We start from the raw sequence: 27309 nt of genomic DNA, 5'->3' as shown, positions 1-27309 counted from the left end.
CCATCTATCCATCCATCTATCTATCCATCCACCTATCTAGCCATCCATCTATCCATCCATCTATCTAGCCATCTATCCATCCATCTATCTATCCATCTATCATTATCTATCTTCATTCTATCAGTTCTATTCCTTTAGAGAACCCTAAAACATTATGATAAAACACACTGAGGAGTGAGACTTCAGGGAGAAAGGGTTTATTAGGCTCTTGTCTGAGGCTATATTCCATCACTGCAGGAAAGTCAAGGTGACAGGAACTGGAGCAGCTGGTCACATCACATCCTGTCAGGAGCAATGGATCAGTGCACGCCTAGTGCTCAGCCTGTTCTTTCTTATCTGATCCAGGGACCAGCCCATGACATGGTACCACCCTCATCTCAATTAAGAAAGCTTTGTAAGCAAGCCTGCAAGGCAACCAAATCCAGAACATCCCTCACTGAGACTGTGATTGTCCACGTGTCAAGGGGACAATAGAAACCAACAATCACACCTGGTATCCTCCTACCTGGCCAGTCACTCCAAGCTCAGAAGAATGTAGCCAATGAGAGGTCACCTGAGTCTTAACCCTGTCACCTGGGGAGTCTCACTATTTTCAGTTTCCTCATTCTCCTCTTCCTCTTCTTCTATGGTTTTTGAGACAGGGTTTCTCTGTGTAACAGTCCTGGCTGTCCTGGATTCGATTTTTGTAAACCAGGTTGGCCTTGAACTCACAGCGATCTGCCTGCCTCTGCCTCCTGAATGCGAGTGCCGGGATTAAAGCTGTGCGCCTTCAATTTCTTCTTCCGTTCTCTATTTTCTTTTCTTTTCTTTTTTTGAGACAATCTTTGTATGAAGCTTTCCGTGCCTGGAGCTATGCGGACCAGGTTGATCTCAAAATCACCGAGATCCACCTGTTTTTGCCTCCCGAGTCCTGGGTGGGATATCCTTCCCCTCTACCCTCAGTTATTTTTAACAGGGGACCTCTCTCAAGGACAAAGCATTCAGAACAGCTCATGCTGCACTGTCTCCCCCTGGTGGCTGGCCTTGGAAATGGAAATTGGCTTGAGCCACTGTGAAAGAAGGGTAAACATTTTAAATTTAAGTTTCCTGTCCTTCGGTCCCTCTGGTTTTTTTCTGGTGTGCAAGGGATTGAATCCAGGGCATCATCTGTGCCACACACATACACACTGCTACCACTCTGGACTCCTAGTCCCACTCATCTCTTTAAACCATTATGGGCTTAGATATTAATATGCACAGAACCAGGACCTGAGCCAACCAGACAAGGTGCTTCAGATGACACGGGCAGAGGCAGCCACAGAACGCTACCTTCTGTCCTTTCCTTCCTTGCCACATCAAGCCTAATGATGGAGATGGACACTGCTCATCAGCATTGCCTTTCCTATCCCCTCTGCCTCTACCCACTTCTCAGAGCCGCGGGGCAGTGGCCATGAACCCATGGCCTTGGCCTAGCATGGGGAAGTCCTAGGGACCTCTATCATAGGCATCGGTATTTCAGGGCGTCACTTAGATATAGCCGAGGGCAGCAATGGTGGCCCTCAACTGTGGTGCTCCAGGTCTCCAGATGCTGCACAGCCTCCTGGCTCCTCCAGGAAAAAGGAGACACTCACCAGGATATCTAGAACAGGAGGCAGGGTACAAGACATCAGGTTAATCAAGGCCCAGAAAGCACAGCAGGGGCGTCTCTAATGCCTCCAGGAGGCAGGCGGCAGGGGAAGGAAGGCAGCATGGAAAACGAACAAAAACCAGTACCTGGCACAAGGCTTTGGCTCTCATCTTCTGAAATTTGGTCCCAGGCCTTGGGCAGTGATTGGATGCTGGCCAAGTCTCCCCAGTGGATGGAGGAGAGGAGGTACTTTCTCTTCAGGTACCTTCCCAGAAGTTAAGGACTGCTCAAGAGAAAGAAAGAAAGAAAGAAAGAAAGAAAGAAAGAAAGAAAGAAAGAAAGAAAGAAAGAAAGAACGAACACAAACCGAGATAGCGGTGTCACTAGGTCATGTGATCTTATGGGATTACTGTTGAATGTGGCCCATCTTAGCCATGTGATTAAAAACAAAGGCTCTGTGTGTGTGTGTGTGTGTGTGTGTGTGTGTGTGTGTGTGTGTGTGTGTGTTTTAGAGTTGACCAGCACCGTTTAGCAGCCTAGCCTATGACAATGCTTAGTGGCATCAGTGTCGGCTTCTGCCATTATTACTGTTATATTAGAAAACAAAGGGAAATCGGGAAGATCATCCATACACTTCCAGATTGGATGACAAGCTCCTTTGTCAACTTGACTGGATTTAGAATTAACATGGAAATACGACGCTGGTTGGGCCTGTGAGGATGTCTGTAGAAAGGTTTAAATGGGAAGACCCACCTTCCCCTGCCCCCTCCGGGACAGCGTTTCTCTGTGTGGCCTTGGCTGCCCTGGCCTCACTTTGTAGACCAGGCTGGCCTTGAACTCACAGCGATCCACCTGCCTCTGCCTCCCGAGTGCAAGGAATAAAGGCGTGCGCCACCACGCCCGGCCTGGAAGACCCACTTTGAATATGGATGGCACCATTCCATGTGCTGGGATCTCAGAATGAATAAAAAGAAAGTGGACAGGGTGCCCGCATCTATCACTCTCTGCTTCCTGACTGCAGGTGTGATGCCACCAGTGACCGTGACCCTGTCCCCGTGCCCTCCCTTCCATGGACCATATCCCCTAATGCCATGAACTGAAGCAGATCTGTCCATCCTTAGGCTGCCTCTTGTTGAACACTTGGTTACAACAACATGAAAATCACTAACACAGTGGACACTGCTGGTCCATTTTCAGCCTTAAACTTGAATTTGCAGTTCACTAAGTGAGGCAGCTGGAAGTAGCCACAGGAAACTGAGACTCAAGGCTAGGAGCAGCAGTAAAGGGAGCAAGCCAGGGGCAGATGACAGTAATGGGCAAGAATCAAGAAGAAAAGGCCAGAAGTGCAGCAAATTCATTGCTCTCAGGTTCGCTCCCCCATGTCAAGTGCTCTTCCCAAGGCCAGCACTGTTACATAGGCCATGAGCACACAATTCTGCTTTAAATTTTCTCAGAATTCTCATTTCAGAGGAAAGCTAAAACCTTCGAGATCCTTCTCAAAAATCAAGGCCCTCCGTGACTATCCTCATGGCCCCGCCCTCGACACACTGGCCTCGTGGCTGTTTCCTAAGAATACCAGGGCATACTCCCACCTGGGGCCTTTTCACTAGATGTCCCCTCTGCTGGACCATTCTTCTTCCGAATAGCCACATGACTCATGCCTTCACTCTTTCAAATCCTCAGGTGCCTCCCTGACCACACTATTAAAATCCCAGCCCCACCTTCCCACCTCCCCTTCTCCGCTTTATTCTTGGCACTCGCCACCGCTGACACTATATATTTCCCTTTTCTTCTGCCTGCCTCCGAGCACTTACAGTGGTGCCTAGCAGGTGAACTATAGGAAATGACTATTAGAAACAAAAACAAATGCAGGGAGGAGCCAAGTCCGAGCACTAAAGATGCAGCAACTCCTCCAGCCTGCTGAGCAGCTCTGGGTGGTCTGGAAGCACGGGAAGGATATGAGCTTCGATAATGTCTGTCGATGTCCTGCAGCCACTCCAGCATGTCAGCCACAGACGGGCTCGCGGCCGAGGGCCTCAGGACAGCATCCACGTCAAGCAGAGCCGCATGCTGCTCGTAGGTGTGAAACACCTGCTCCACATGGCTGCTGATGGTGTCACGAACCTTGAGGAGGGCGGCTCTGTGTGCCACAAAAGAGATAGGAAGTAAGGCTTCTTAAACCACTCCTGGCATTTGGGGGTTTTGTTTTAGGGGGGACTCAAACCCACAGACATACTAGGGAAGTGGTTTACCACTGAGCTACACCCCAGTTCCACTTTGCAAATTCTTTTGAATTTAGTAGGGGGAAAGAGCACACAAGTGCCACAGCACCCGTGCAGAGGGCAGAGGTCTACTTTGTGGTGTCTATTCTGTCCGTCCACCTCTCCGTGGATTCTGGGGATTGAACCTGGGTCAACAGGCTTGCATGGCAAGCACCTTTACTCAATAAGCCATCTTAGCCGGGTGTGGTGGTGCACGCCTTTAATCCCACCACTCGGGAGGCAGAGGCAGGAGGATCAGTGTGAGTTCGAGGCCAGCCTGGTCTTCAAAGAGAGTCTAGGACAGCTAAGGATACACAGAGAAACCCTGCCTCAAAAAAACCCAAGCAAACAAACAAACAAACAAGAAGCCATCTTGACTGCCCTGTTTGACCAGTTTTGTTTGTTTGTTTGTTTTGTTTTGTTTTTTCGCTTTTCAAGACAGTGTTTTTCTGTATAGCCTTGGCTGTCCTCGACTTACTTTGTACACCAGGCTGGCTTCGAACTCATAGAGATCACCTGCCTCTGCCTCCCGAGTGCTGGGATTACAGGAGTATGGCCCCTCGCCCAGCGTTGAGCAGTTCTCCAATGGCAATGCGGACACAGGGAACACAGACAGCCTGAGAAAGTTATGTCCCCTGCGCATAAAGGTTCCTTTGCTCACTGTGTTCCCCAAAACCAGGACTACATATACAACAAAGACACAGTTAGTGTATCAGTGAATGAAAGGCCACTAGAAAGATAAATACGATGTGTACAAAGTACTTTCTGCAATGCCTAGGTATTATTCTAAGGCTGACTCTAAGAGGGCCATCACCAAAATAAAGACTGTAACTTCCCAAAGGACAAAGGATCACCTAGCCCACAACTCAGGCTCTAAAAATATCCAGCTGTTTTTACAATGTAAAAACAGGAAACAACCCCAAATCTGCAAGTATAAATCGATGTGTCCAGCATTAGAAACAAACTAACAAGTCGGCCTAGTGGTGCAGGCCTTTAATCCCAGCACTTGGGAGCAGAGACAGGTGGATTGCTGTGAGTTCCAGGCCAGCCTGGTCTACAAAGGGAGTCCAGGACAGCCAAGGCTAACACAGAGAGAAGACCCTGTCTCAAAAAAACAAAAACAAACAAAAAAAAAAAAAAAAAAAGAAGAAAAAGAAAGAAAAGAAAAGAAACAAACAAACAAACTAACTAACAAACAAAAACCAGATAGCAAACTATCAGTTTAACAGCTGTTTTGTTACTATGTTGTGGGCTATTTCAGTTACACAGGTATCACTTGTGTACAGAGCAAAGAGCTGGTAAAGAGCAGCAGCTCGGGTGGTAGGTGTGCTTTAGAAGCCCAGCTCTAGTCACCCGCCATGGGATCAGGACAAGCAGTTGGACTTTCTATTTTCTCGATTCCAAATGTATGTGCCGGGTTAAGCCAGACGTGTATATGGCAATGTACAGAAGCCCTTAGCTCTGGAACTTACTAACCCTAACGTACAGCAAAGACAACTGCAGAAGAGGGCTATACGCTTTCTCCACTCCTCTCCTTTTCTGCTTTTGCAATTTCTTTGTTTATGTAGTTGGTTTGGGGTTATTTTTGTTTGTTTGTTTGTTTGTTTACTTAATCATTTGTTTTGAGACAGGATTTCTCTGTGTAGCCCTGGTTGTCCTGGAACTCTCTATGTAGACCAGGCTGGCCTTGAACTCACAGATCTGCCTGTCTTTGCCTCCTGAATGCTGAGATTAAACACCGGGCCTGGCCTGTTTTTTTAATAGGCTTTGTTTGTTTGTTTTTAAGACATGGTCTTACAATGAAGCCCAGGCTGGCCTCAAACTCAGACATCCAACCTTAGTCCCTTGCATGCCCACTACCAGCTTGCTTCTGCAAGCTTTTGTCTGCCCACCCTGACTGGGGCTGGCATGTCACACAGCTTTAACATGTTTCCACCAAGAAAAGGGGCCATGGAGCCTCTTACAGCCTCTCAGTTAGCTTGTCCAGGACAATGTCGCCGGCTTCCAGTTGCTTGCGCCTCAGCCGCTCCTGTAAGTCTGGAAAAGGACGAAGGGCCGGCACGTCCTCAAACTGCAGACTCTGTGCAGCCTGAAGCTGCTCAGCCAGGTTGCTGAGAGAAGAGAGGAGAGGTGAGCAGTCCTGCAAGGTGTTCTGCCACAAGTCTTGCTGCCCCTCCACCACGGGGAAGCACTTCTTCAGGGCCTCCTGCACAGCCAGCAAAGGCTGGTCATGAGCCATCTTCTGAGAAGACAAAAACAAAACAAGAGTCAGGGTACCAGAAGGGGAGGGCCTGGGTCCAGGGTGAGTCATTTCTGACCTCATGAGAAGGCCAGTTTTGGTCTTCAAATAGTCTCAAGGCAATATAGAAAGGTAGGGAGACTTTGGAGAGTCATGAGAAAACAAAAACAAAGCAGATGCTCCTTATCCTGGATGCACACTGACACCGTTAGCCAACAATGAAGTGAGAATTCCAGCAGTACACTTACCAACTGCTTAAGGCCTTTCTTCCTTCCCAGCTGAAAACCTTCAATCTTCTAAAATCTCACCAGAATGCCATGTATAGAGAAAGAACCCGAACCGCCCCTTGTATAGCCATAGGAGCTCCCAGTTTCACTTTATTAGATTATAATACCACCCAAGGCATCTTCTCACTTCTCTTATCAAACAAGAGGAGAGATAAGGGAATAACAAGGTTTTTTAGAAATCCTTTTGAGATTTTACTTGAAAGCCACCAAAATATTACATATACATGGCTAATATTAAGAAAATCAAAAAGACGGGCATGGTGGCACACACCTTTAATCCCAGTGGATCTCTGTGAGTTCAAGGCCAGCCTGGTCTACAAAGTGAGTCCAGGACAGCCAAGGATACAGAGAGAAAACCTGTATCTCAAAAAAAAAAAAAAAAAAAAAAAAAAAAAAGCTGGTGAGCTGGCCCAGAGGTTAAGAGTGTTGTCACACTATCAGTTCTTTCAAAGATCCTGAGTTCAATTCCCAGCAACGACATGGTGGTTCACAACCACCTTCAATGGGATCTGGTGCCCTCTTCTGGCCAACTGGCTCACAAGCAGGCAGAATACTGTATATGCAATAAATAAATCTTAGAAAGAAAGAAAGAAAGAGAAAATCAATTGATAGGCGAGCAGTGGCGGCTCACTCCTTGAGGCAGAGGCAGGCCGACCAAGCCCTGCCTGGTCTACAGAGTTCCAGTACAGCCAGGGCTACACAGAGAAACCCTGTCTCGAAAAAACAGGGAGGAAATTCAATTGTCAATCTCCCTTGAGAAGCCCATAACCACTTGGCTCTGTCTTACTCTGAGATACTTTGAATAGCCTGCATGTGTCTTTATTTTCTACCTAGGTGTCTCTCTCTTAATCTTTGTGCCTAAGCCTGTATTTAAAACACCGTTAGCTGGGCATTGAGGCATGCGCCTTTAATCCTAGCGCTGGGGAGACAGACAGATCTCTGTGAGTTTGAGGCCAACCTAATCTACATGGAGTTCCAGACCAGCCAGCGTTACATGGTGATCCGCTGTCCCGTGTGTGTGTGTGCGGGTGGGGGGGAGGGTGAGAGAGGGCGGGGGGGGGGGAGAGAAGAGGCTTCAAAAAGAAGGTCCCCTGCTTCTCACCCCAGGAGCGGGTCCTGGAGGTCTTCCGATGGGGTTTCTTCAAGACAGGGCAACTTCCCACTTTAGATGGAGAGTCCCTGGGGCTTGGCTACCTTCGGACCCGCGCTTCTGGAGTCAGAATCCTGTCTTCTCTCTTTGAGACTGTCAGGCGTGTTTCTAGATCAGCAGGAAAACTTAAATCCTGAGTTGTCGAACCTGAATACACCAAAAACAGTGCGCTTGGCACTCACTGCACATGCTCAAAAGAGAACTCTAGAGTCTCCCTTAGCGCGACTCTGGAGTCGCGAAAAGATGTCATGTGCCGCAATGACTTCTGGGCATTGAAGTCCTCCGTGAGGATTGGCTGCCGGATGGAGAAGAAGCTTTGTTGTGATTGGGCATTGTGAGAACTGGTCTAAGACGGCGGCTTGTTATTGGCCAGCCTGTGTCCGTTGAGTTTGAATTGGGTGGCGGTTAGCGGAGGTGCGGTTGGAGCTGTGAGGTTTCCTACGTCTGTGTTTTGGGGCCCGCAGGTACGTTTCAGCAGACTTCTGGGTACCTAGACTCCAACGACTTAACTCCCGCTGCCCCGAGGTTGTGCAGGTGCCCTCTCCCCGTCTCAGCCGCTGTTCCGGCTGCTCGGCCCTTCGCTCGACGCAGCCCGCATCCGGTCATGGCTCCCAGGAAGGGCAGCAGCCGCGGGGCCAAGACCAACACTCTGCGGAGCCGGAAGCTCGCCTCTTTTCTGAAGGACTTCGACCGCGAGGGTAAGGGGCAGATTGGCATGGTAGCGAGATTTGGGTGGGTTGGGGCGCGGGTGCGACCGCTTCGCACACCTCCTGACACGGCATCGCCCTTGCCCTTTTCTCAGTGCAAATTCGAACCAAGCAAATTGAGTCCGACAGACAGAATCTCCTCAAGGAGGTGGAAAACCTGTACAACATTGAGGTCCTCCGACTCCCCAAGGCGCTGCGAGAGATGAACTGGCTCGACTACTTCGGTAAGAGCTGCTAGCGTTTTCCCCGTGGCCGACTAGTACTTATCTTAAAAGCCTTCTGCAGGGACTCGTTCAAATGTCCCCTTCTTAATCAGGTCTAACGTAACCACTGGTGGAAAACTGCCACCTGTCATAACTTATAAAAGAATGACAGGCCCACAGTAAGGAAGCTGATATGAATTACCGTTCAGATGAGCCTTATTAAGGCAGCGCAGCGCGTCTCTCACCTTCACAGCTGAGTGGGAGAGCATTAGGAGAAATATACCAGAGAGAGCGTGATGGGGCCTTGAACGAGGAGGGAGAGAAAGGCAGAGGAGGAGGAGGAGGAGGAGAAGAAAGAGATCAAATCCAGGAAACAACGTGAGCTTCTGATTCTTGATGGCTTTCAGGGGGAGGGAGAGGGTGTGCCACACCGACATGACCTAGCCTAAATTAGCCTACCTTTCAGTAGGCAAGGATACAGGCACTGGGTAGGACTATAAAGTTCTCCCTGCAGCTTTACAGAGGGTGGGAGAGCATTGCAAGACCACGGCACACCATACATTCTTACCGTCTCTCTCTGTGTCTAAGAGGACACACCCAGGTTTGGGGGAGGAAAGAATGGGTTTGTGATTTAAATTTACCCTAGTGCCCAGTCCCACCTAGAACTGTCATCCAGCTCACGGGGTAGGCAAACCTTTTCCCTCAGTAGACCAGGTAACAAATGTTTTAGTTTTCTGGAACTGGATTTCGATTATAGTTCCGAAAGAGCCATGGTGAATTTTATTTCTGGGCCCACTAAAATGTCAATTTCACATAATTTTTCATACATCAGGAAATACTTTTGTATACTTAGCCTTTTAAAAATGGATGAATGAATAAATTAAGGAAAAAATGATTTGGTTTTGTCAGTGCTCAATTAGAACAGCGTCCTCAAACAGCTCTTTTTTTTTATAGAAATTGCCAGTTTAAAAATGAGCAAGTCACTTGTGAACTGCAAAGACAGGAGGGGTTTTTGTTTTTGTTTCCCAAGACAGGGTCTCTCTGTGTAGCCTTGGCTGTCCTGGACTCACTTTGTAGACCAGGCTGGCCTCCCGAGTGCTGGGATTAAAGGCGTGCACCACCACGCCCAGCCTTGGTTTGGGTTTATAAGACAGGGTTTCTCTGTGTAGCCTTAGCTGTCCTGGACTCTTTCTGTAGACCTGATTGGCCTTGAACTCACAGCGATCTGCCTGCCTCTGCCTCTCAAGAGCTGAGCCACTGCACCTGGCCTCAAAAGTATTTTTCTGACTAGAGAAAAATCTCAACCCATTTCCCACCACTTGTTAAACTTCTAAGAAAGTATAGAGGCTCCTTTCTCTCCTATCGGCTGTGTGCCTTCCCCCTTCTCTGTTCATCTTCCTCACCACTAATAGCTACCAGTGTATATCTTTCTTCCTAGGTCAAAGTGCAGGTCTTGCCTCACAAGAGTTAAATGATTCTTCTGTTGTGTCTTATTAGGTCATCTGTTCATTCATTTCTACAAAGTTGAGTGTCAGTCACTATGCTAGGTGCTAAAGATGCAGTAAGAGACAAAATAGGCATTTTCCCCGCCCCTAGAAGCTTACAGGTTAGTGGAGAAGGGTCATTTAAAAATTCATACGGAATTAGGATTATGAGCACTACAAAGGAGATGAGAGCAGTAGCCATTAAGTATGTATTAAGGACTAATGGGATAGGACAGTTTTATTTTGTTTTTTGGGTTTTTTGTTTTTGTTTTTTTAGACAGGGTCTCTTTCTAGCCATAGCTATCCTGGAACTCTCTTATATAAACCAGGGTGGCCTTGAACACAATTGAGATCTACCTGCCTCTGCTGCCCAAATTCTGGGATTAAAGGCATGTGCCACCATGCCCAACAGTAGACCAGTTTTAGAATGGTACGATTTGGGCACAAAGAGATGCATTACTCAAGCTCTCAGATTTAGAGATGAGTCTGTTTGAGCCTCAGGCATTTTGTTTGTAAGGCCTAAGATCTTAACTGTATATACATGAGGATTTTGTTTGTTTGAGACAGGGTTTCTCTGTGTACCCCTGCCTGTCCTGGAACTCACTCTCTAGACCAGGCTGACCTCGAACTCACATCGATTGCCTGCCTCTGCTTCCCGAGTACTGGGATTAAAGGCGTGCACTACTGTGCACAGCTCCTGTAAAGATTTCTAACAGAGGAACTGACCTAAGTTTTCATTCTACACTTTTTTAGTCTGTCTATTTACTATGTCAGGACTACAGGATATTCTAGCTGGAATTCAGTTCAGGTGGGCGTAGATACCTAAATAGCTTAAGTAGCTTTTGAGTAACTTGCTGTACTATGTATGTGTGTATTTACAGTTTGAAGCAGTCCATTATAATAGAAACATTAACCGTTTTAATGTGTTGTTTGAGCTGAGTTTTAAAGACTGAATAGAAATTTGTATGATACATAGAAGTATACTGAGCAGAAGAAGTACTTCACATCAAAGCACTGAGTCTGGGGACAGCTACACGTTTGGAAGCAACAAGAACTTTGAGGACATTGGATGGTGGGATAACTAGCTACAGCCTGGAGGGGGCAACCTGGGGGAGGGACTGAGAGGCAGTGCTGGACTGAAGGCGGCACTGAGCCTGTGTGAGAGAGAGAATTGATAGTACTCGGAAATACAGCTCATCATTCAAACCTGATAGTAACTAAATATGATGTTCTTTTTAAAGCCCTTGGAGGAAACAAACAGGCCCTGGAAGAGGCAGCAACAGTAAGTGAACCATCTTGTTTTTGAGTTGGTTAGTTTAGTTTGTAAGTTTAATTCTGTCACAAAGTCCAACCACTGATGGTACACTATAGAGAAGATTTTGTCTGGAGACGTTATCTGTGTCAACTGAAAAAAATATAGTTGTGTCAAGATAGTGCATATATGAAGTACAAATAGATCTCAGTCCTAAAAAAAGGAGTGTACCTGTGACAGTCCATCTCCCCTCCCTCTGTGAGTTCCTCACCTGGGGCCGTGGGTCAGAGATACTAAAAAAAAGAAAGAAAGAAAAAAATTGCATTCACACTATTTATATAATATTTACCTTGTATTAAGTGTTTTGACTTATTTAGAGAGAATTTAGAATAAACTGTAGGCCTGGGCATGTATGCTTTACTTAGCAGTTAGGAGGCAGAGACAGGCAGATCTCCGTGACTTCAAGGCCAGCCAGGACTACCCAGAGAAACCCTGTTTCGAAAAACTAAGATAGAGAGGCAGACAGACAGACAGATAGACTGACTATAGGACATGTATAAGTTATTTGTTTACTTTTGATTTCCTGAGACAGTCTCACTCAGGCTGGCCTAGAACTCATGATCTTCCTGCCTAGCTCCATGGGTACCAAAGAACAAATGTATATATGTATATTTGAGGAGTTTTGTCTACAATTCTTGCCCATAGGTTCTATACCCCCTCTCCCTTTTTAAGGATTTATTTATTTACTGTGTATTTGTGTTTGCATGCATGTGTGTATACCACATGTATGCTTAGTTCCCATGAAGATCAGAAGATGTTAGATCCTTTGGAGCTGGAGTTACAGATGGTTGTGAGCCGCCATGTAGTTGCTGGGAATTGTACTCGGGACCTTTGGAAGAACAGCCAGTGGTCTTAACCTAGTTTCATAAAACACAGACTTGAGACTATCTTGTAGTAGCCTTTTGTCTGTGCAGCTCCATAGTTGCAGTGGTGAGAGCCCTTTGCTAGTCACAGCAAGCACCTTTTAATCCAATCCCACCTGGGTTTGTGTTAATGAAGTGACCTATGGAAAGTTGGTACTGTTTGCCAGGGGACTCAGATGTATCCTCAGAGGATTAGCTCAGAGCAGCCCCTCCTGTGGAAGAAAGGGCTGAAAGTAAGCTGATTGCCTGTGTACCTCCATATATGCTCACAAATAGACAGGGTTTGAGAGCCACCAGGGCTGCGGAAGGGGACACAGCAGAAGGGCATGGGAGCTCGGTGCTCTCTCTCCTACACCTTGCCGTAGCATCTGGTAGGGAAGTTTTTCCTTTTCCCTCTGAAGAGTGAACAGTGATACTCTATGAAATAAATTGTTAACGGCCAGATTAGCTTATAAACATACCAGTGTAGATGAACGTGGGTAAGGAAAGAAACTAAAAGGGCTTGACTTGAGGGTTGGGTGTGGTGGCGCATGCCTTTACTCCTAGCACTTGGGAGGCAGGTGGATCTTTGAGTTCAAGGCCAGCCTGGTCTACAAAGTGAGTCCAGGATAGCCAAGGCTACACAGAGAAACTCTGTCTCAAAAAAACAAAAACAAAACAAAACAAAGAGTGGGGGCAAGAGACTTGAGACCTTTGGAGGGTGAGAGATGACTGCAGACTATGGGAGGTTGAGGGAAAATGGCAAGGAGAGCAAAGGTTGTCCTGTTACACAGCAGTCTCTTAGAAGGCCATCCATCTGGCTTCTGCATGGGCTGGGCATTAGCCTCGCAGTCTGCCCATGCAGATCTTCTTAGGCCGCTGGGACGTCTGCTGGAAAGGCTCTGCCTGCCTCTGCTGTTTGCTATTGCAGAGAGCATAGAGTTGTCACCAAAGAAGGCCTTCCCAGAGGCAGCCTGTGTCCACCCAGAAGCCTGCAGTACTGAGTAACCAGCGCCTGTCAGAGAAGTGTATTTGGGAAGGGGCGTTTTACTCCCCTGCCCCCAGTCTCTTTCTCTATACCCTTGTAGTAATTGTCATCATCAACTGCCCAGTGTAGGGCTGACAGAGTGACTCAGTAAGAAGACAGCACAACTGACAACTGCAGCTAGATAGCCAGAGCCCACGTGGTGGGAGGAGAGAAGTAACTGGTCAAAGTTGTCCTCTGACCACACAGGCTTAGACACAAGCACATACACAGAAGTACACGACATAAGGCGTTTCTCTTCACTGAGAGCAGCTCGAGGTGCACACAGTAGTTGGGACCCCTATTTGCAGCCGGTTGATCAGAATGGTAGGTGAGGTAACTAGGGCTGCTGTAAAGGGATAGTGGGGGGAGTGCCACGGACCTGATGGTACCCTCAGATAGATAGTATCAGAGTTGAATCAGTGGGGTTCATCCTAGGATCTGGCTTGGTTTTGAAAGCTGGTGTTACTGGTTGCCACCAGGATGGACAGGGCAGAGAATGAAGTGATTATTTCTAGAGACTCACTACACTGTAACTCTTTTCATAACCTCTCGTAGCATCACTCCCAAGACTGAGCAGCAAGGTGGGAGGCGAAAGAGGATTATTTCTTCAGACACTAGCCACATCTGTGATGGCCAGTACCATGTTATGCTTGCCTCCGTATTGGACAGGACAGAGAATGATTTTGTCCTTGTAGAAAGTTCTGTTGGGCCAGGCGTGGTGATGCACGCCTTTAATCCCAGCACTTGGAAGGCAGAGGCAAGCAGATCACTGTGAGTTCAAGGGCAGCCTGGTCTACAAAGTGAGTCTAGGACAACCAAGGCTACACAGGGAAACTCTGTCTCAAAAAAAAAAAAAAAGAAAGAAAAAGAAAAAAGAAAGAGAAAGTTCTGTTGGGCCAGGCACTGTGGTGTACGCCTGTAATCCCAGCATTCAGGGAGACAAAGGCAGGCAGATCTCTGTAAGTTTGAGCCCAGTCTAGTCTACAAAGTGAGTCCAGGCTAGCCAGGACTACACAGAGAAACCCTGTCTCAAAAAATAAGCAATTTTAAAAAGAAAGTTCTGTTGGACAGAAGTGGGAACTAGTCTGTCATTGGCCTTTTTAGAGTCCCTAGGAACGATAAAATTGTATATAAACAATGTGCACACACCCTGGCCTATTTTCTTGGGAAGAAAGTTTATCATAGTTTGTATGTATTCATCAAAATTGGAGCCTTGGATTGAAAGAATGCGGTGATTTAAGGGTTCATGGTTTGACTGAGTAGCAGGTGTCCGTCAGCATCCAAAGTTAAAGATGATTAGGAAGGAGCCTGTCCTGAGTTAGGGAAGGGTCAGGCGGCTGGATGTGTGCTGTAGAAGGCTGGGAACAAGCGAAGCAACCATGACCCAGGGAAGCGCTCTTAGTCCACACTCTCCCATTATAACAAGTTCCATGACTCAGTCCACTCAGCCTCCTGCAGAGACCCAGATTTAATGTTTCAAAACATTCTAGATGAGTCACTGGTTAACTAATACATCTCTCTAGTTTTAAATTAGTCAGATATGCAGAACTGCAAATAAGCCTTGTGATGCAATGTGGGAGATCCAACACTACCTCACCAAAGTGAAAGAGTTCCAACTGTAGCTTTGGTTTGAAACCCAGGGAAGATGATACTTTGGCCCCAAAGCTCCTAAGTAGGTTTAGTGGGCTCCTAAGACCACTGTGTAGCCAGGCTTGCCTTGAAACATGTTGCTCCTCCTGCCTCAGCCTCACAGATGCTGGAGTGAAGTTTGGCGATCCCCCAGGAAGACTCACATGTAGTTACTTACACACATGTAGCCCAGGAATACAGAGCAGAGTGAGCAGGTGAAATGGCGCCTGACTCCAAGCACTCGGGAGGCAGATCTCTGGAGATTGCAGCCAGCCTAGTCTGCATAGTGTCGCAGTTAATTAGAAGTATGCCCTAATAATGTTTATTATTAGGCCTAACACTATTATGGTGGTATTTATTTCCTAACTGCTAATAATCAATGAAATACACCCACCTGTTATATTTTAAAATAGCCTTGGTTAACCCAGGACAGGGCAAATATTACCTAAACTACCTCCCATATTGGGGCAGGAATCCCATACCCTGCCACAATCCCATGGCATCTGCTTCTAATAATTTCTATCAAGCTACCTCCCATCCATAATCCCAAATACTTGCTAATGCTCTTCATCTGGGCCGAACCTTCCATTTCCCATTTGCCCTCCCCAGTTGTGTTGGCTTTTGTTTGTTTGTTTGGTTTGGTTTGGTTTTGGTTTTTTGAGACAAGGTTTCTCTGTGAAGCCTTGGCTGTCCTAGACTCACTTTGTAGACCAGGCTGGCCTCGAACTCAGCAATCCACCTGCCTCTGCCTCCCAAGTGCTGGGATTAAAGGCATGCGCCACCATGCCCAGCCCAAGTGTTGGCTTTTTATTGGTCAAACAGAAACAAAGTTTTAGGCAAGATTACAAACATTTTGGGGTACCTGAGTCTGCTCATTTGGGCAGCCACCAGACCAACCTCCAACAACACAGTGAACCTAGGACAGCGAGAGCTACATAGACTAACCCTCTCTTAACAAGACAAAACCGGAGGAAGCCAGGAATAATCTTCTAGGAAAAGTGTCAGCTGTTGTCCTAGCACAAAGCTCATTCAGGACTCCATATAGATTCTTTTTTTTTTTTTTTTTTCCAAGACAGAGTTTCTCTGTGTAGCCTTGGCTAGCCTGGAACTCGCTTTGTAGACCAGGCTGGCCTCGAACTCACAGTGATCTGCCTGCCTCTGCCTCCCAAGTGCTGGGATTAAAGGCGTGCGCCACCACGCCCAGCCCTCCATATGGATTCTTTACGAGTGCTAGTCATCTGGGCATCCTCTGCCTGGGAGAGGAAAGCTGTTGTTGATAACATGTTTATTTGCACAAAGTTTAAGCAGAGACAACTATTCTTAGGAGAAATGAGGAATCCTGGAATCCTTGTTCTCAGTAGCCAGCCAGAGTCCAGTCTTGTAGTCAGGCCTGTAGTATTAATTCCTGTACTGTGTCTGTGGCCTGACCAGTTGTCCCTAGAGATGGTGGAACGTTGGCAGCAATGTCCCACTTTCTTTTTATCAGCATGGTAGACATCACTTGTCTGTTACAGAATTTTTCTTGCTGAGCATAGATAGCTTGAGAGCTCTGATCACGCTCTGCGCTCCCTGCCTCAGTCCTGTGTCAGTCTTGTTTATGTGTGTCCTGCAAAGAAGTGACTGACTATGAACCTGGTCTCCTCTTGGCTGTGTAGAAAGACCAGTCTCAAACAAACCAGTATGCAAATGAAACTGAAAAAGTGTTTTTCACAATCTGAAAAGTGTGTATGTACACACATAAACATACATACGTATATGGATATAGTCAAACCCATAAACTTGATTCTAAACAAATTGTGGTTTGCTTCTGAGGATGACAGGAGACATAAAGGAAGAGAACACAGCCACAAGTAAGTTATTGGCACGGTCTTTAGCCTTGTGTTGTATGGTAGGTTTGTAATTTGACTATGACTTACCTTACTGGGCTTTTTTTGTTTTGTTTTTGTTTGTTTGGTTTTGGTTTTTTTCCTGAGACAGGGTTTCTCTGTGTAGCCTTGCCTGTCCTGGACTCACTTTGTAGACCAGGCTGGCTTCGAACTCATAGCAATCCGCCTGCCTCTGCCTCCCGAGTGCTGGGATTAAAGTCGTGCGCCATGACGCCTGGCAGTTTACTGTTTCTTACACATGCTGGATTAAGCCTGCAACTTTTGTCTGTTTGTCATAGGCTGATGTGGACATCACAGAAATAAACAAGTTAACAGCTGAAGCTATTCAGACACCTTTGAAATCTATCAAAAGTGAGTACTTTTCCTTTTCTTTTGTATATGTCTGTCTATGGGGGGTGGGTGCGCGCGCACCCATGTGCAGATGACTGTGTGAGTATGGAGGTAGGGGTTGCTGGCATTGGGTGTTAGTCAGTCATTCAGAGCTTACCTCTTCAGCCAGTCTAGCTAGCCATCTTGCCACATGCCCCATCTCCACCCGCTGAGGGCTGGGATTACTGATGGATATTTCCTTGGGTTCTAGGTGTCAGAACTCCATTCCTCACATGTTTTTTTGGTTTGGTTTGGTTTGGTTTTTTGAAACAGGCTTTCTCTGTGTAGCCTTGGCTGTCCTGGACTCACTTTGTAGACCAGGCTAGCCTCGGACTCACAGTGATCCTCCTGCCTCTGCCTCCCGAGTGCTGGGATTAGAGGCAAGAGGCGTGTGCCACCAAGCCCAGCATTCCTCACATTTGCTTGCATGGCAAGCATGTTATCTATCCAGTGATCACTCTTCCAAGATCTTTAATGGCTTAAGTCAGTCTTAGTATGCAGCACAAGAGCCTGGAGCTGCCATAGAGGTGTGTGCCAGCATGCCTGGGATGAGTGCATTTCAAAGCCCCTTATGAAATAGAGAGCTGAGGTCCAGGGAGCTTTGTTGGCTATTCAAACCAGGCCCCATTAGTATGCCTCTCTGCCAAGACAGTCTGGCCCTTGGTTTTGTAAGTACAAAAACGAGCTGGGCACAGTGGTACACACCTTTAATCCCAGCACCTGGGGAGGCAGAGGCAGGTGGATCTCTGAATTTGAGGCCAGCCTAGTCTACAAAGTGAGGCCTGTATAGCCAGGACAACCAAGGCTATACAGAGAAACTATGTCTCAAAAAAAAAAAAACAACAACAACAAAAACCCTTGATTTGGGTCACTGTATTCAGTGATTACAAGACTAACGTGTGAGTTCAAGTAAAAATGTAAAGAGGGGGAAGCTGAGCTGGAACCAGGCCTTGGTGCCTGCTCACTTTCTCCAGAAGTCCTCCTGAGACTCCCCGGTGTCATCGGCAGGGCTGAAGAGCATGGCAGAGGAATGCCTTCCTCAGTGTTCAAGTTCTTGTGGCTCCATTCAGGGACCTCCTTGTGCAGAGCCATCCCACAGGCATGCCTCATGCTGTGGGACTGTTGTTGCGTTTATTTACTGAGGAATGGGTGCTGTCCTTGTGGATAAATTACAGTAGTTGATTCTCTTTGACTGTAGGTGAGGATCCAAGGGATTGAACTCAGGTCATGAGGCTTGGCGGCAGGCACATTTACCACTGAACCATCTTGCCAGCCTGGAAGCCGTTCTTTGAGAAGCCAGGCTATAACTAACTAATGAGCATGGAACCAGGTTGGATGAATTAAGGCCTGGCCCTTTTAAGGAAAAAAGAAAGAATTGGATCACATGCTGCTGTGGTTGCTCAGTGGCAGCTTGATGCATCCATCGCTGGTCTGAGCAGGACTGAACCATGGCCTGGGTGTGCAGGCTGCTCTCCCAGGGGCATTTGACACTTAGCAGGACCAGAACCAGAGCCATTGGTAATTCTGACAGAGCTCCCATCACACCTGCCTGTAAAGAAGCCATGAGGTGCTTGCCCCCTTCCCCCACCTCTGGCAGATAGGATGAAATTGCACTAGAGTGCCTAGTCCTTTGTTGAATCTATTAGGCCCCTCTGTATCTTTTTGTTTTTGTTTAGGTTTTGTTTTGTTAAGGTGGGGTCTGTCTACATAGCCCTGGCTATCCTGGAACTCACTATGTAGACCAGGCTGGCCCTGAACTGGCAGAGATCTGCCTGCCTCTGCCTCTGGAGTCCTGGGGTTAAAGTGTGTGCTATCGCTCCCAGCCTCCACTATCATTTATATGTATAGATAATAGCACTTTCTCTTTGAGTTCTCTAAACTTGGCTTACATGATGGTTAGCGGTGAGGTGTGTGTTCTGTATTCAGTTCCCCCCTTAAGCAGCAGTGACCAAGTGTTCCTATAACCCTTTGACCTGAGTTTCAGCTACAAGGGAAGCTATTTAACAAAGCCATGCATGCACACAGCTGTTATCCCAGTACTTGAGAAGTAGAGGCTGGGAAGTCAGTAGTTTAAGCTTAGCTTCAGCCACAGAGTGAGTATGAGGCCAGCCTGGGCTACCTGAGACCTAGTCTCAGAACACACACACACATACTTTATGTTTTGAGGTCATAGCTTAAAACAAACAAACAAACAAGCCTATAGTAGTTTAGTCTGAGTTCCACAGCCCCATCCCCCCATGACTAAATACCTGAATTTTCTCTATGTAACTCCAGCTCCAGATTTTCAAGTTCCTAGCTTATATTTATTTAGCAAACTTTTTTGTTCTGTTTTTCAAGATTTATTTATCTTATGTGTACAAGTGTTTTGCTTATGTGCGTGTGCGCCACATGCATGCCTGATGCCTGAAGAAGTCAGAGGAGGGCATCAGACCCCCTGGAACTGGAGGTACTGGTTGTTGGGAGCCAGCACCTTAGTTAGTCCTTTAAGAGCCAAAAGTGCTCTTAATGGTGCCATCTCTCTAGCCCTCCAGGGAGTCTTTTAAAAAGAGGATTTAAACAAAAGGAAACAATCAGAGTGGTTAAGGAACTCTGTAATGCTACTGTAGGGCCAGCCCAGCATTCTAATTAGGACAGACTTGAGGAAGAATGTGCCTTGCACTTGTAGCTCCTCCCCCACTTGGGAGGCTAAAGCTCCAGAATTCAAAGTTTGTGGCCAGCTTGGGTTGTATCTGAGTTTGAAGCTAGCCTGGAATATGCAGCAAGACCCTCTCTCAGGAACAAGTGAGAAGAACACAACAGCAACAACAACAAAGTCAGATGAGTACAAGACCTGCTGCCACCTGCTAGTCCAGATGTCGGGTCTATACCAGGGCACCCTCACTTCACTCTATATGAGAATGGGGTGGAGGGATTGTTGCTTCTGTATTGTCAAACGCTAAAATTGTGCCTTTAGTTGTTATTTGTGGAAAGAATGAACAAAAGGCCCGTTGGACAGTATGAAACACGTTATAAAAACTGCTAGTTGTTACATTGCAATTTATACATACCATTATAATAATTATTGTAGGAGAAACAAGGAGTACACGGGATGCTTAAGAAGAATGAGTCCAGTGGAAATTAGAAATTCTCATACTTCAGGGGCTCTTACATGGAAGGCAGAGCTTTGGGCTCCATTGAGCAGAACAAGTTCTGACAGCATAACTCTTCAAACTGTTTCTTACAGAGCGAAAGGTAATCAAAGTGGATGAAGTGATAGAGGAAGAAGAAGAAGGAGAAAAGAACCATAAGAATCTTCGATCTGCAAAAGTAAGTAGGAATTCAAGTTAAGGATAAGTGACAGGAGATATGCCAACACGGAATTATGTGGCGAAAGCTGGTGAGATGGCTCAGCAGTTCAGAGCACTGGCTGTTCTTGCAGAGGACCCTGGTTCTAGTCCTAGTGCCCACGTGGTGGCTTCATGGCCCCCAGGAACACATGTTGCACATATACATACAGACTGGCAAAACACCCATACACATAATTTTTTTAATGTGGGATACAGAGTTCATAGACTGAAAAGGCTGCACTTTATGTATCAAAAGCACAAGCCACTGTAGGTACAAGTATAAAGTGTGTGCATCAGGAAGAGGAAGAAGCAGGAAGCTTTAGAACACACAGCTCATTTCAGAGCAAGCTTCACTTGCTAAAGAAGAAAGGGATGAGAGTTCAAGACAGGCGAGGACAATGAGGAGCAGGAAGTGGTTTGGTTTGACTGGGATAGAAGCTTCAAGAGAAGTGGAGGAAAGTAGAGGCCAGATAATGGATGGTTCAGGGAGCTAAGTTTGAATTTTCATTTTATGAGCTAAGCAATGGTAAGAGCCATCAATATTTCAAAACCAAGCTGGGTACAGTGGTGCACGCCTTTAATCCCAGCATTTGGAAGACAGTGGCAGGAGACTCTCTGAGTTCAAGGCCAGCCTGGTCTACAGAGTGAGCCCAGGACACCCAAGGCTACACAGAGAGACCCTGTCTTTAAAATAACCAAAAAAGAAAGAAAAAAATTAAAACTATTCAGAATAAATGGAAGAGGGAAAAGGAAGGCAGGGAATCAAGCCAGCATAACTGAAGGATTTGGTTTGGGTTTTTCAAGACAGGGTTTCTCTGTGTAGCTCTGGCTGTCCTGGAACTTACTCTGTAGACCAGGCTGGCCTTGAACTTACAGAATCTTCCTGTCTCTGTCTCCCAAGTTCTAGGATTAAAGGCATGCACCACCACCTGAAGTTTAATGGCTAATTCTTTTTTTAAGTTAGGGATAATTTGGGGGTGAGTTCTATCAAGAAAAGTATGCTTGGTTGGTCTGAGGAGGAGGAACCAGAGGTGATCAACGCTTTCTAGACTAGACAGCTGCAGTCTAGTGATTGTAGAATCCTGGAGGCAAAACAGCTGGTTAAAGTGCTGGGGAGCACCTGCCAATTGCCTGCCCTGCTGAGGACGGTTCAGGACATCTAGGCTAGACAGGGTTCCAGCCTGGAGCTCAGCAGGGTGGAGAGATGAGAGACACTGTACCCCTGGCTCTTTACACATTCAAGTGGGAAGTCTGCTGGAGAGCAAGCAGAGCAGGAGCTGCAGGCAGGCGCTAGAGGGGAAGTGGAAGTGACAGACAACCAGAAAGACAGGCAGTGTGGTCAGGTGTGAGAGACAGGGAAGAATGTGGGAAGGTGAAGACGGCAGAGGCCCCTTCCAGCGGGATTGGGCACCTGGGTGATCCCCGTAGTGGTACTTAAGGAAAGCAGTGGGAACAAGCCACACCCACTAGCTAGTGTGTGAGCTCCAAGTTCAGTGAGAGAGCCCATCTCAAACATAAGACGGAGAGCACTAGAGGAAACACAGCATCCATCTCTGGCCTCCACACGGACACTCGTGTCTGAGCGCACACATGCATACATACCCACAAGATTTCCTGGTAATCTGGCCCACATCCTCTATCTCAAGGCTCTCAGATTCTGCATATTTTAGTTACTAAATTCTCTACAGTGGCCCCTGTGTGCTTGGTCAGGTTTGTAGACGGTCACTGTGTAGCCAGGCTGGCCTTAACCTCACTGTCCTCCTCCGTCAGCCTTCCAGGTGCTGGGATCACCCAGCTGCGCCCAGCTGTGATGAACCTTCTTAGGTTGAGTTTTACTTTTCCTTTCAAAAGCTGGCTCTGCTTCCTTTTTTTTTTTTCCTAATTCCTTTTCTCCTTTGTTAGGCTCTGTGTGACTTGAGGTTTATGCCTTTAGGTGAAAAGATGCCCTCCATCCAAGAAGAGAACCCAGTCAGTACAAGGAAGCAGCAGAAGCAAAAGGTGATCAGTTCCCACAGATAGAGGAGTTGTTTTGCTTTTCTTGGAGAACTCCATTCATCATGGCAGAGACAGACAGAGAAAGCTCTGCGGAGTAAGGAGAGCAGCTGGGGCCACCTGATGTGGGTGCTGGGAACCAGAGTTGGGTCCTCAGGAACAGCAGAAGTGCACTTAACCATAGATCCTGCTATCCAGCCCCATAAGTAATTTCCTGAAATGCCCCGCTGGCCCTGCTGAATTAAGAGTCTCCGTGGGCTCAGATCACTCGACTCTTCTGTGAACCCTTTGTGGGGAAGAAGGAACACGTTAGGGAACTGGGTTTGGGCTACATGTCTCTGAAGGAGGGCAGGCCATGCCCCGGCAGAGACTGCAAGATATTAGCTAGCTGCCCAGAGAGACGGAGCGCCTTTCATGGTCCACGGGCTCCTCCACCTGAGTGGGAATTTGAATACCGGCATAGGCTGCCAGGTTCCTCCTGCCCCAAGCAACTTGGAGAGTTCTACAAAGTGATGCCTTTTGCCTTTGTGGCTACTGTTGTCCTTGCATCTGTGACTTGACACCTCATGGCTGTTTCCTACCTGTAGGTTAAGCCGGGACTTTGTGACACCAGCTCTGAGCAGACTGGAGCCATCTATGGTGAAACCAACCCCAGGCATGACACCAAGGTTTGATTCCAGGTGAGTACCCAGAGCAGTGCTTGGGTTGGGTAGAGTCCCACAGCGAACAGCACTGGGAGGGAGTACAGGTGACGTTCCTGAATCTTTGGAGTGGAACACCTCAGAGAAGGCTGAGCTTCTCAGAGTTGGCCTCTGCCCTGTCAACCACTTTCACTTCCTCACCTCAAGAGAGAGCAGTGGCCTGGGATGACTAGAAGGCCTGTGCTTTAAGCCTTCTCTTGATTCTGGTCAGGTGGCATTTAAATAGGAGTAGTTACTCATTCCTATGCCCTTGGGAAGAAAAAACTGATACCCTTTCCTGAAGCCAACATAGCAAGATTACAGTGGGAGGTAATAGCTTCCCTGGGCTGGCTGATCAGGTAGGAAACCTGTGTAGCCTATAAGGAAGAGTAGCACGGACTGGTAATCCAGCCCTCAAGAGTTGGAGGCAGAATAGTTCCAGGTCATCCTTAGCTACAGAGCCAGTTTGAAGCTGACCTGGGCTACATGTACATGAAACCCTTCTCAAAGGAAGGAAATGAGGATGGTGTACACTCCGAGAGAGGAGCCTCGGTCACAGCAGCAGTTCCCTTGGGCACTGGGCTTCTGTTGCTCTTGTCCGTAGAAAAATGAGGGATTAAGACAATACCATCTAGGGAGTAGAACAAGAAGTGGCTGTCCCAGGGAGGGAGACTTTCCACTTCTAGTTCCTACCAGTGTTTCCAGTGACATCTAACTTGTGCCATTTTGGAAGAAATACATGATGGAGTTCTGTCTTGAGAAGGGTAGGCTGAGGATCAGTGTGGTGTAGTCTCGGAATCCCTCGCCTTTGCCCCTGGAGAGTTCCTGGGGCTGGAAGCACAGGGACCAGTGTGTTTCTGCTCCTGTGGCTGGGTGGGTGGTAGGCACATCGACAGAGCTTTGGCCTTCTTGCTGGCTGTATGCTTGATAATTGCAGCCTCCTTTCTCCAGCTGTGTTTAGTCATTACAGCTTGAAAAATGTTTTCCCTAAATTTAGAATTTGCCTCTTAGAAATGTGATTTGAAAACTCCAGCTTGAGAGCAGATGGGTTGGAAGGGCTTGTTGTGAGGCTGTCATTATTCAGTCTGCTGAGCCGTCTGCACCTCTCCACCCTTTAGGGTCTTCAAGACCCCGGGCCTGCGCACTCCAGCAGCCAGGGAGCAGGTTTACAACGTCTCTATCAACGGCAGCCCTCTCGCCGACAGCAGTGAAATCTCCCTCACTGTGCCCGTGGGTGGTGGTGCGGTAAGTGGCGCCCTGGGAAGCCAGGCCGCGGTGTGCCACACAGTGAAGCCTCCCCTCCCCTGACTTGTCTCCCTGCACCTGCTTCAGAGGCTCTGCAGGGCCCTTTGGGGGAGGATCTTAGCACACTGCCTCAGCACTCAGGACCCAGTTTTTTCTCCCAGGGTCGAAGTCATAGGAGGACCCTTGCTCAACCCTGGGTCCCATGTGGCCCTCAGCTGTCTTCCACTGCCCCTGAGAAGCTCAGTGGGTACAGGGTGGAGTGCTACTGTCTGTGGTGTGTGCAGTAATGGGTACTAGAGGGAACACAGAGGGGTGGGGCAGTGTACCTCCAACAAGCTGGCCTGGCTTCTCAGTGCCCAAGAGAGCAGGTTACCAGCTCCGGCTACATGAGGGGAGGGGGACTGATGTCAGGTGTGGTCTGTGTGGCGTTGAACTTGTATAACCCAGCCTGTGCCCACTCATTGGAGTGATGGTGCCATGTCTCCTGACTGATTCCAGCCACCAGCATTATCATTTCTCCATCCCAGCTGACTTCTGAAGAATATCAAGGGGACCCTGGGTACACTGGCTGCTGGGAGAGGTCCCGATCGGGAAGGTCATGCCATTTAAATAACCCTTTCTCCCTCCATACAGAGCTTGCGGTTATTGGCCAGTGACTTGCAGAGGGTTGATATTGCGCAGCTGAACCCAGAGGCCCTAGGGAACATTAAGAAGCTCTCGGTGAGTCCTAGATTGGTCTCCATAGCAAGGAGCTTGCCCTTGACACTGGCCTTTGTGGGGCTTTGCCGAGCAAGCCCAGATGTCGTGTTACTGTTCCACCGTCAGTGCCATTCCATTTTCTCTTTAAATTCTCAAGAGGAACTTGGTTGTGGGGGGGAGCTTGGGGTACAGGGCTGACTGCTGGAGGCCCACCCTGTGTACATCAGTGAAGGGTACACAGGACTGGGACAAGCCTTGAGCTGGGATCCCAAAGATGTACTAAGGTCTCATAGACATCTGGAGACAGTCATCCCCCAGCATTGGTGTGCTTCATTGTCTCCCTTCAGAAATGAGGTTCCAACTAGTCTCTGATTAGCTTACAATACAAATAAAGAATAGAGCCAGGCATGGTGGCGCACTCAGCACTCAGGAGACAGAGGCAGTTGGATCTCTGTGAATTTGAGGCCAACATGGTCTGTAACTATAAAGTGAGTCCAGGACGGCCAAGGCTACACAGGGAAAACCTGTCTTGAAAAATCAAAAGGAAAAAAAAAGGAGTCACTCAGATGCAGGCTTGGGAAGCTGGCAGGGGTTGCACAGTGGTTAAGAGCTTGCTCCTCAGAGGATCTAGGTTTGGCTTCCAGGAAACATGGCAGTTCATAGTCACCTGTAACTCCAGTCCCATGGGATCCAGTGCCCTCTTCTGGCCTCCAGAGATACTAGACACATTCACACACATAAATCTTTAAAAACAGTCCTGTTGGAGCTGGAGACATGGCTCAGCGGTTAAGAGCACTGTCTGCTCTTCCAGAGATCCTCAGTCCAATTCCCAGCAACCACATGGTGGCTCACAACCATCTATAATGTAATCTAATGTCCTCTTCTGGCCTGTGCAGGCTTATATGCAGGCAGAGTATTGTATATGTAATAAATAAATCTTTAAAAACAAAAAACAATCCTGTTAGCTGACTGGGCTAACATGCTAGGCACATCTTGAATAACATCTCTCCTCCTTGTAGAGCCGCCTTGCCCAGATCTGCAGCAGCATACGGCCCGGCAAGTGAGAAGATGGAAGAGCAGTGCAGGTGGTGGCAGAACATATACGTCTGTCTTCTTCCCCTCACTCTGTGGGTCCTGGATAGGGCCCTAGAGTTTCACCTGCTGACACATGCAAGGTGCTTTCTGTCTCTCTGGTACCTCAGGTGTCTTGCTGCACACCTCTAGTTAGCAGGGCTTGGATAGGTAGCACAGGGCTAGTCAAGAGCTCTGCGTGCCTGGAGCAGAGTGACTGAGCTGCCTGTGCTTCACAGTCCCACCACAGCTGTACACTGCTTGGAGCACTGTCCTGGAGGGCAGCGTGACGGGCCTGGGGCACAGGCAGGCTGTGTAGTCAGCAGAAGCATCCTGTGCTCCTTGCAGGCCCAGCGCACAGCACTCCCCTTTATCTTATGCTGTCATTCAGCCCTTTTGGCAGAAGTGTTCTATCTTTTGCTGGCTTTCATACATGATTTTCTCAGCAGTCACATCTCAGCTGATGTGTCCTGCTGAAAGATTGCTGTTTCCAATAAATCCTGTTTTGCTTTGGTTTTTAAGTCAGTACTCTGCCCGCCTATTGTATCCAGCTGTGCACCGTTCACTCTGGTGGTTTGCGAGCTGCAGCTGCTGGAGTGAACGTCCCTGGACAGCTGCCTTCTCAGAAGTGTGGAAACCTTTCCCGTGAGCAAAATCTCTGACTTCTAAAAGGGACTCCCAAATCCAGGGCTTGTGGTAACTCAGGCCAGGTGTGTTCCCTAACTTTGTCCCAGGAACTAAGGGGAACTGAAAGACATCAGAGCAGACCAGTTTGGGACGTGGCTGAGAGGGGCGGAACACCCACCGTCATACTTCTCGCTTGCTCCACAGTGCTGGGGCTCAGGCAGGTCTCCGCCTTCCTCCAGCTCTCCACGGTGATGGGATACCTGGAACACTGGCAGAGGACTCTGGGAAAGAACATGAGTCATCACAGGATGTTAGGAATGTGCTTTACAGAGAAGCTGCCTCTGGTCATTAATGGAATTTGCTAGAGAGAATTAACAGGCTACAGTTAGCCACACCTGAGCTTCCATGTCAGAAAGTGTTAAGCCTGCCCTCAGGGATCTCGTGGAATGCCACGCTGGCCCACTGTGCTGCCTCCATTCCCACCACTAGCAGAATAAACTTAGTTGAACAAAATACACAGTAAATACGTGTTTCAGCTGCACCAGTCCTCCTTCCTAAGGAAGAAACTGGCTGGGAAGGTTGAGTTCCTCGTCCCAGTATTTGAAAGCACTGGCTCGATCATGTCATGGGCACATCTTACTGACACACGTCAACAGTTGCGCCCTCA

At 47.8% G+C, this 27309-nt stretch overlaps 2 protein-coding genes across 2 annotated transcripts; one reads left to right on the top strand and one right to left on the bottom strand.

Moving 5' to 3' along the window:
• Positions 1 to 935: 935 nt before the first annotated feature.
• Positions 936 to 6303, bottom strand: C29H1orf109 (chromosome 29 C1orf109 homolog). Its single transcript, XM_051171402.1, has 4 exons — positions 5832 to 6303; positions 3567 to 3746; positions 1753 to 1871; positions 936 to 1618 (listed from the first exon to the last, which is right to left on the bottom strand). The coding sequence occupies exons 1-4, from the start codon at positions 6188 to 6190 to the stop codon at positions 1539 to 1541; spliced, it is 738 nt and encodes a 245-aa protein (XP_051027359.1). The 5' UTR covers positions 6191 to 6303; the 3' UTR covers positions 936 to 1538.
• Positions 6304 to 7928: 1625 nt separating this feature from the next.
• Cdca8 (cell division cycle associated 8) lies at positions 7929 to 26229 on the top strand. Its single transcript, XM_051171376.1, has 10 exons — positions 7929 to 8241; positions 8346 to 8474; positions 11179 to 11219; positions 16912 to 16984; positions 20226 to 20308; positions 22262 to 22326; positions 22908 to 23000; positions 24119 to 24245; positions 24879 to 24965; positions 25964 to 26229. The coding sequence occupies exons 1-10, from the start codon at positions 8148 to 8150 to the stop codon at positions 26006 to 26008; spliced, it is 837 nt and encodes a 278-aa protein (XP_051027333.1). The 5' UTR covers positions 7929 to 8147; the 3' UTR covers positions 26009 to 26229.
• Positions 26230 to 27309: the final 1080 nt, after the last annotated feature.

Source organism: Acomys russatus, chromosome 29 (assembly GCF_903995435.1).
Source record: "Acomys russatus chromosome 29, mAcoRus1.1, whole genome shotgun sequence".
Taxonomy (NCBI): domain Eukaryota; kingdom Metazoa; phylum Chordata; class Mammalia; order Rodentia; family Muridae; genus Acomys; species Acomys russatus.
Note: the sequence above shows the minus strand (reverse complement) of the source record. Positions and strands in the feature narration are given on the sequence as shown.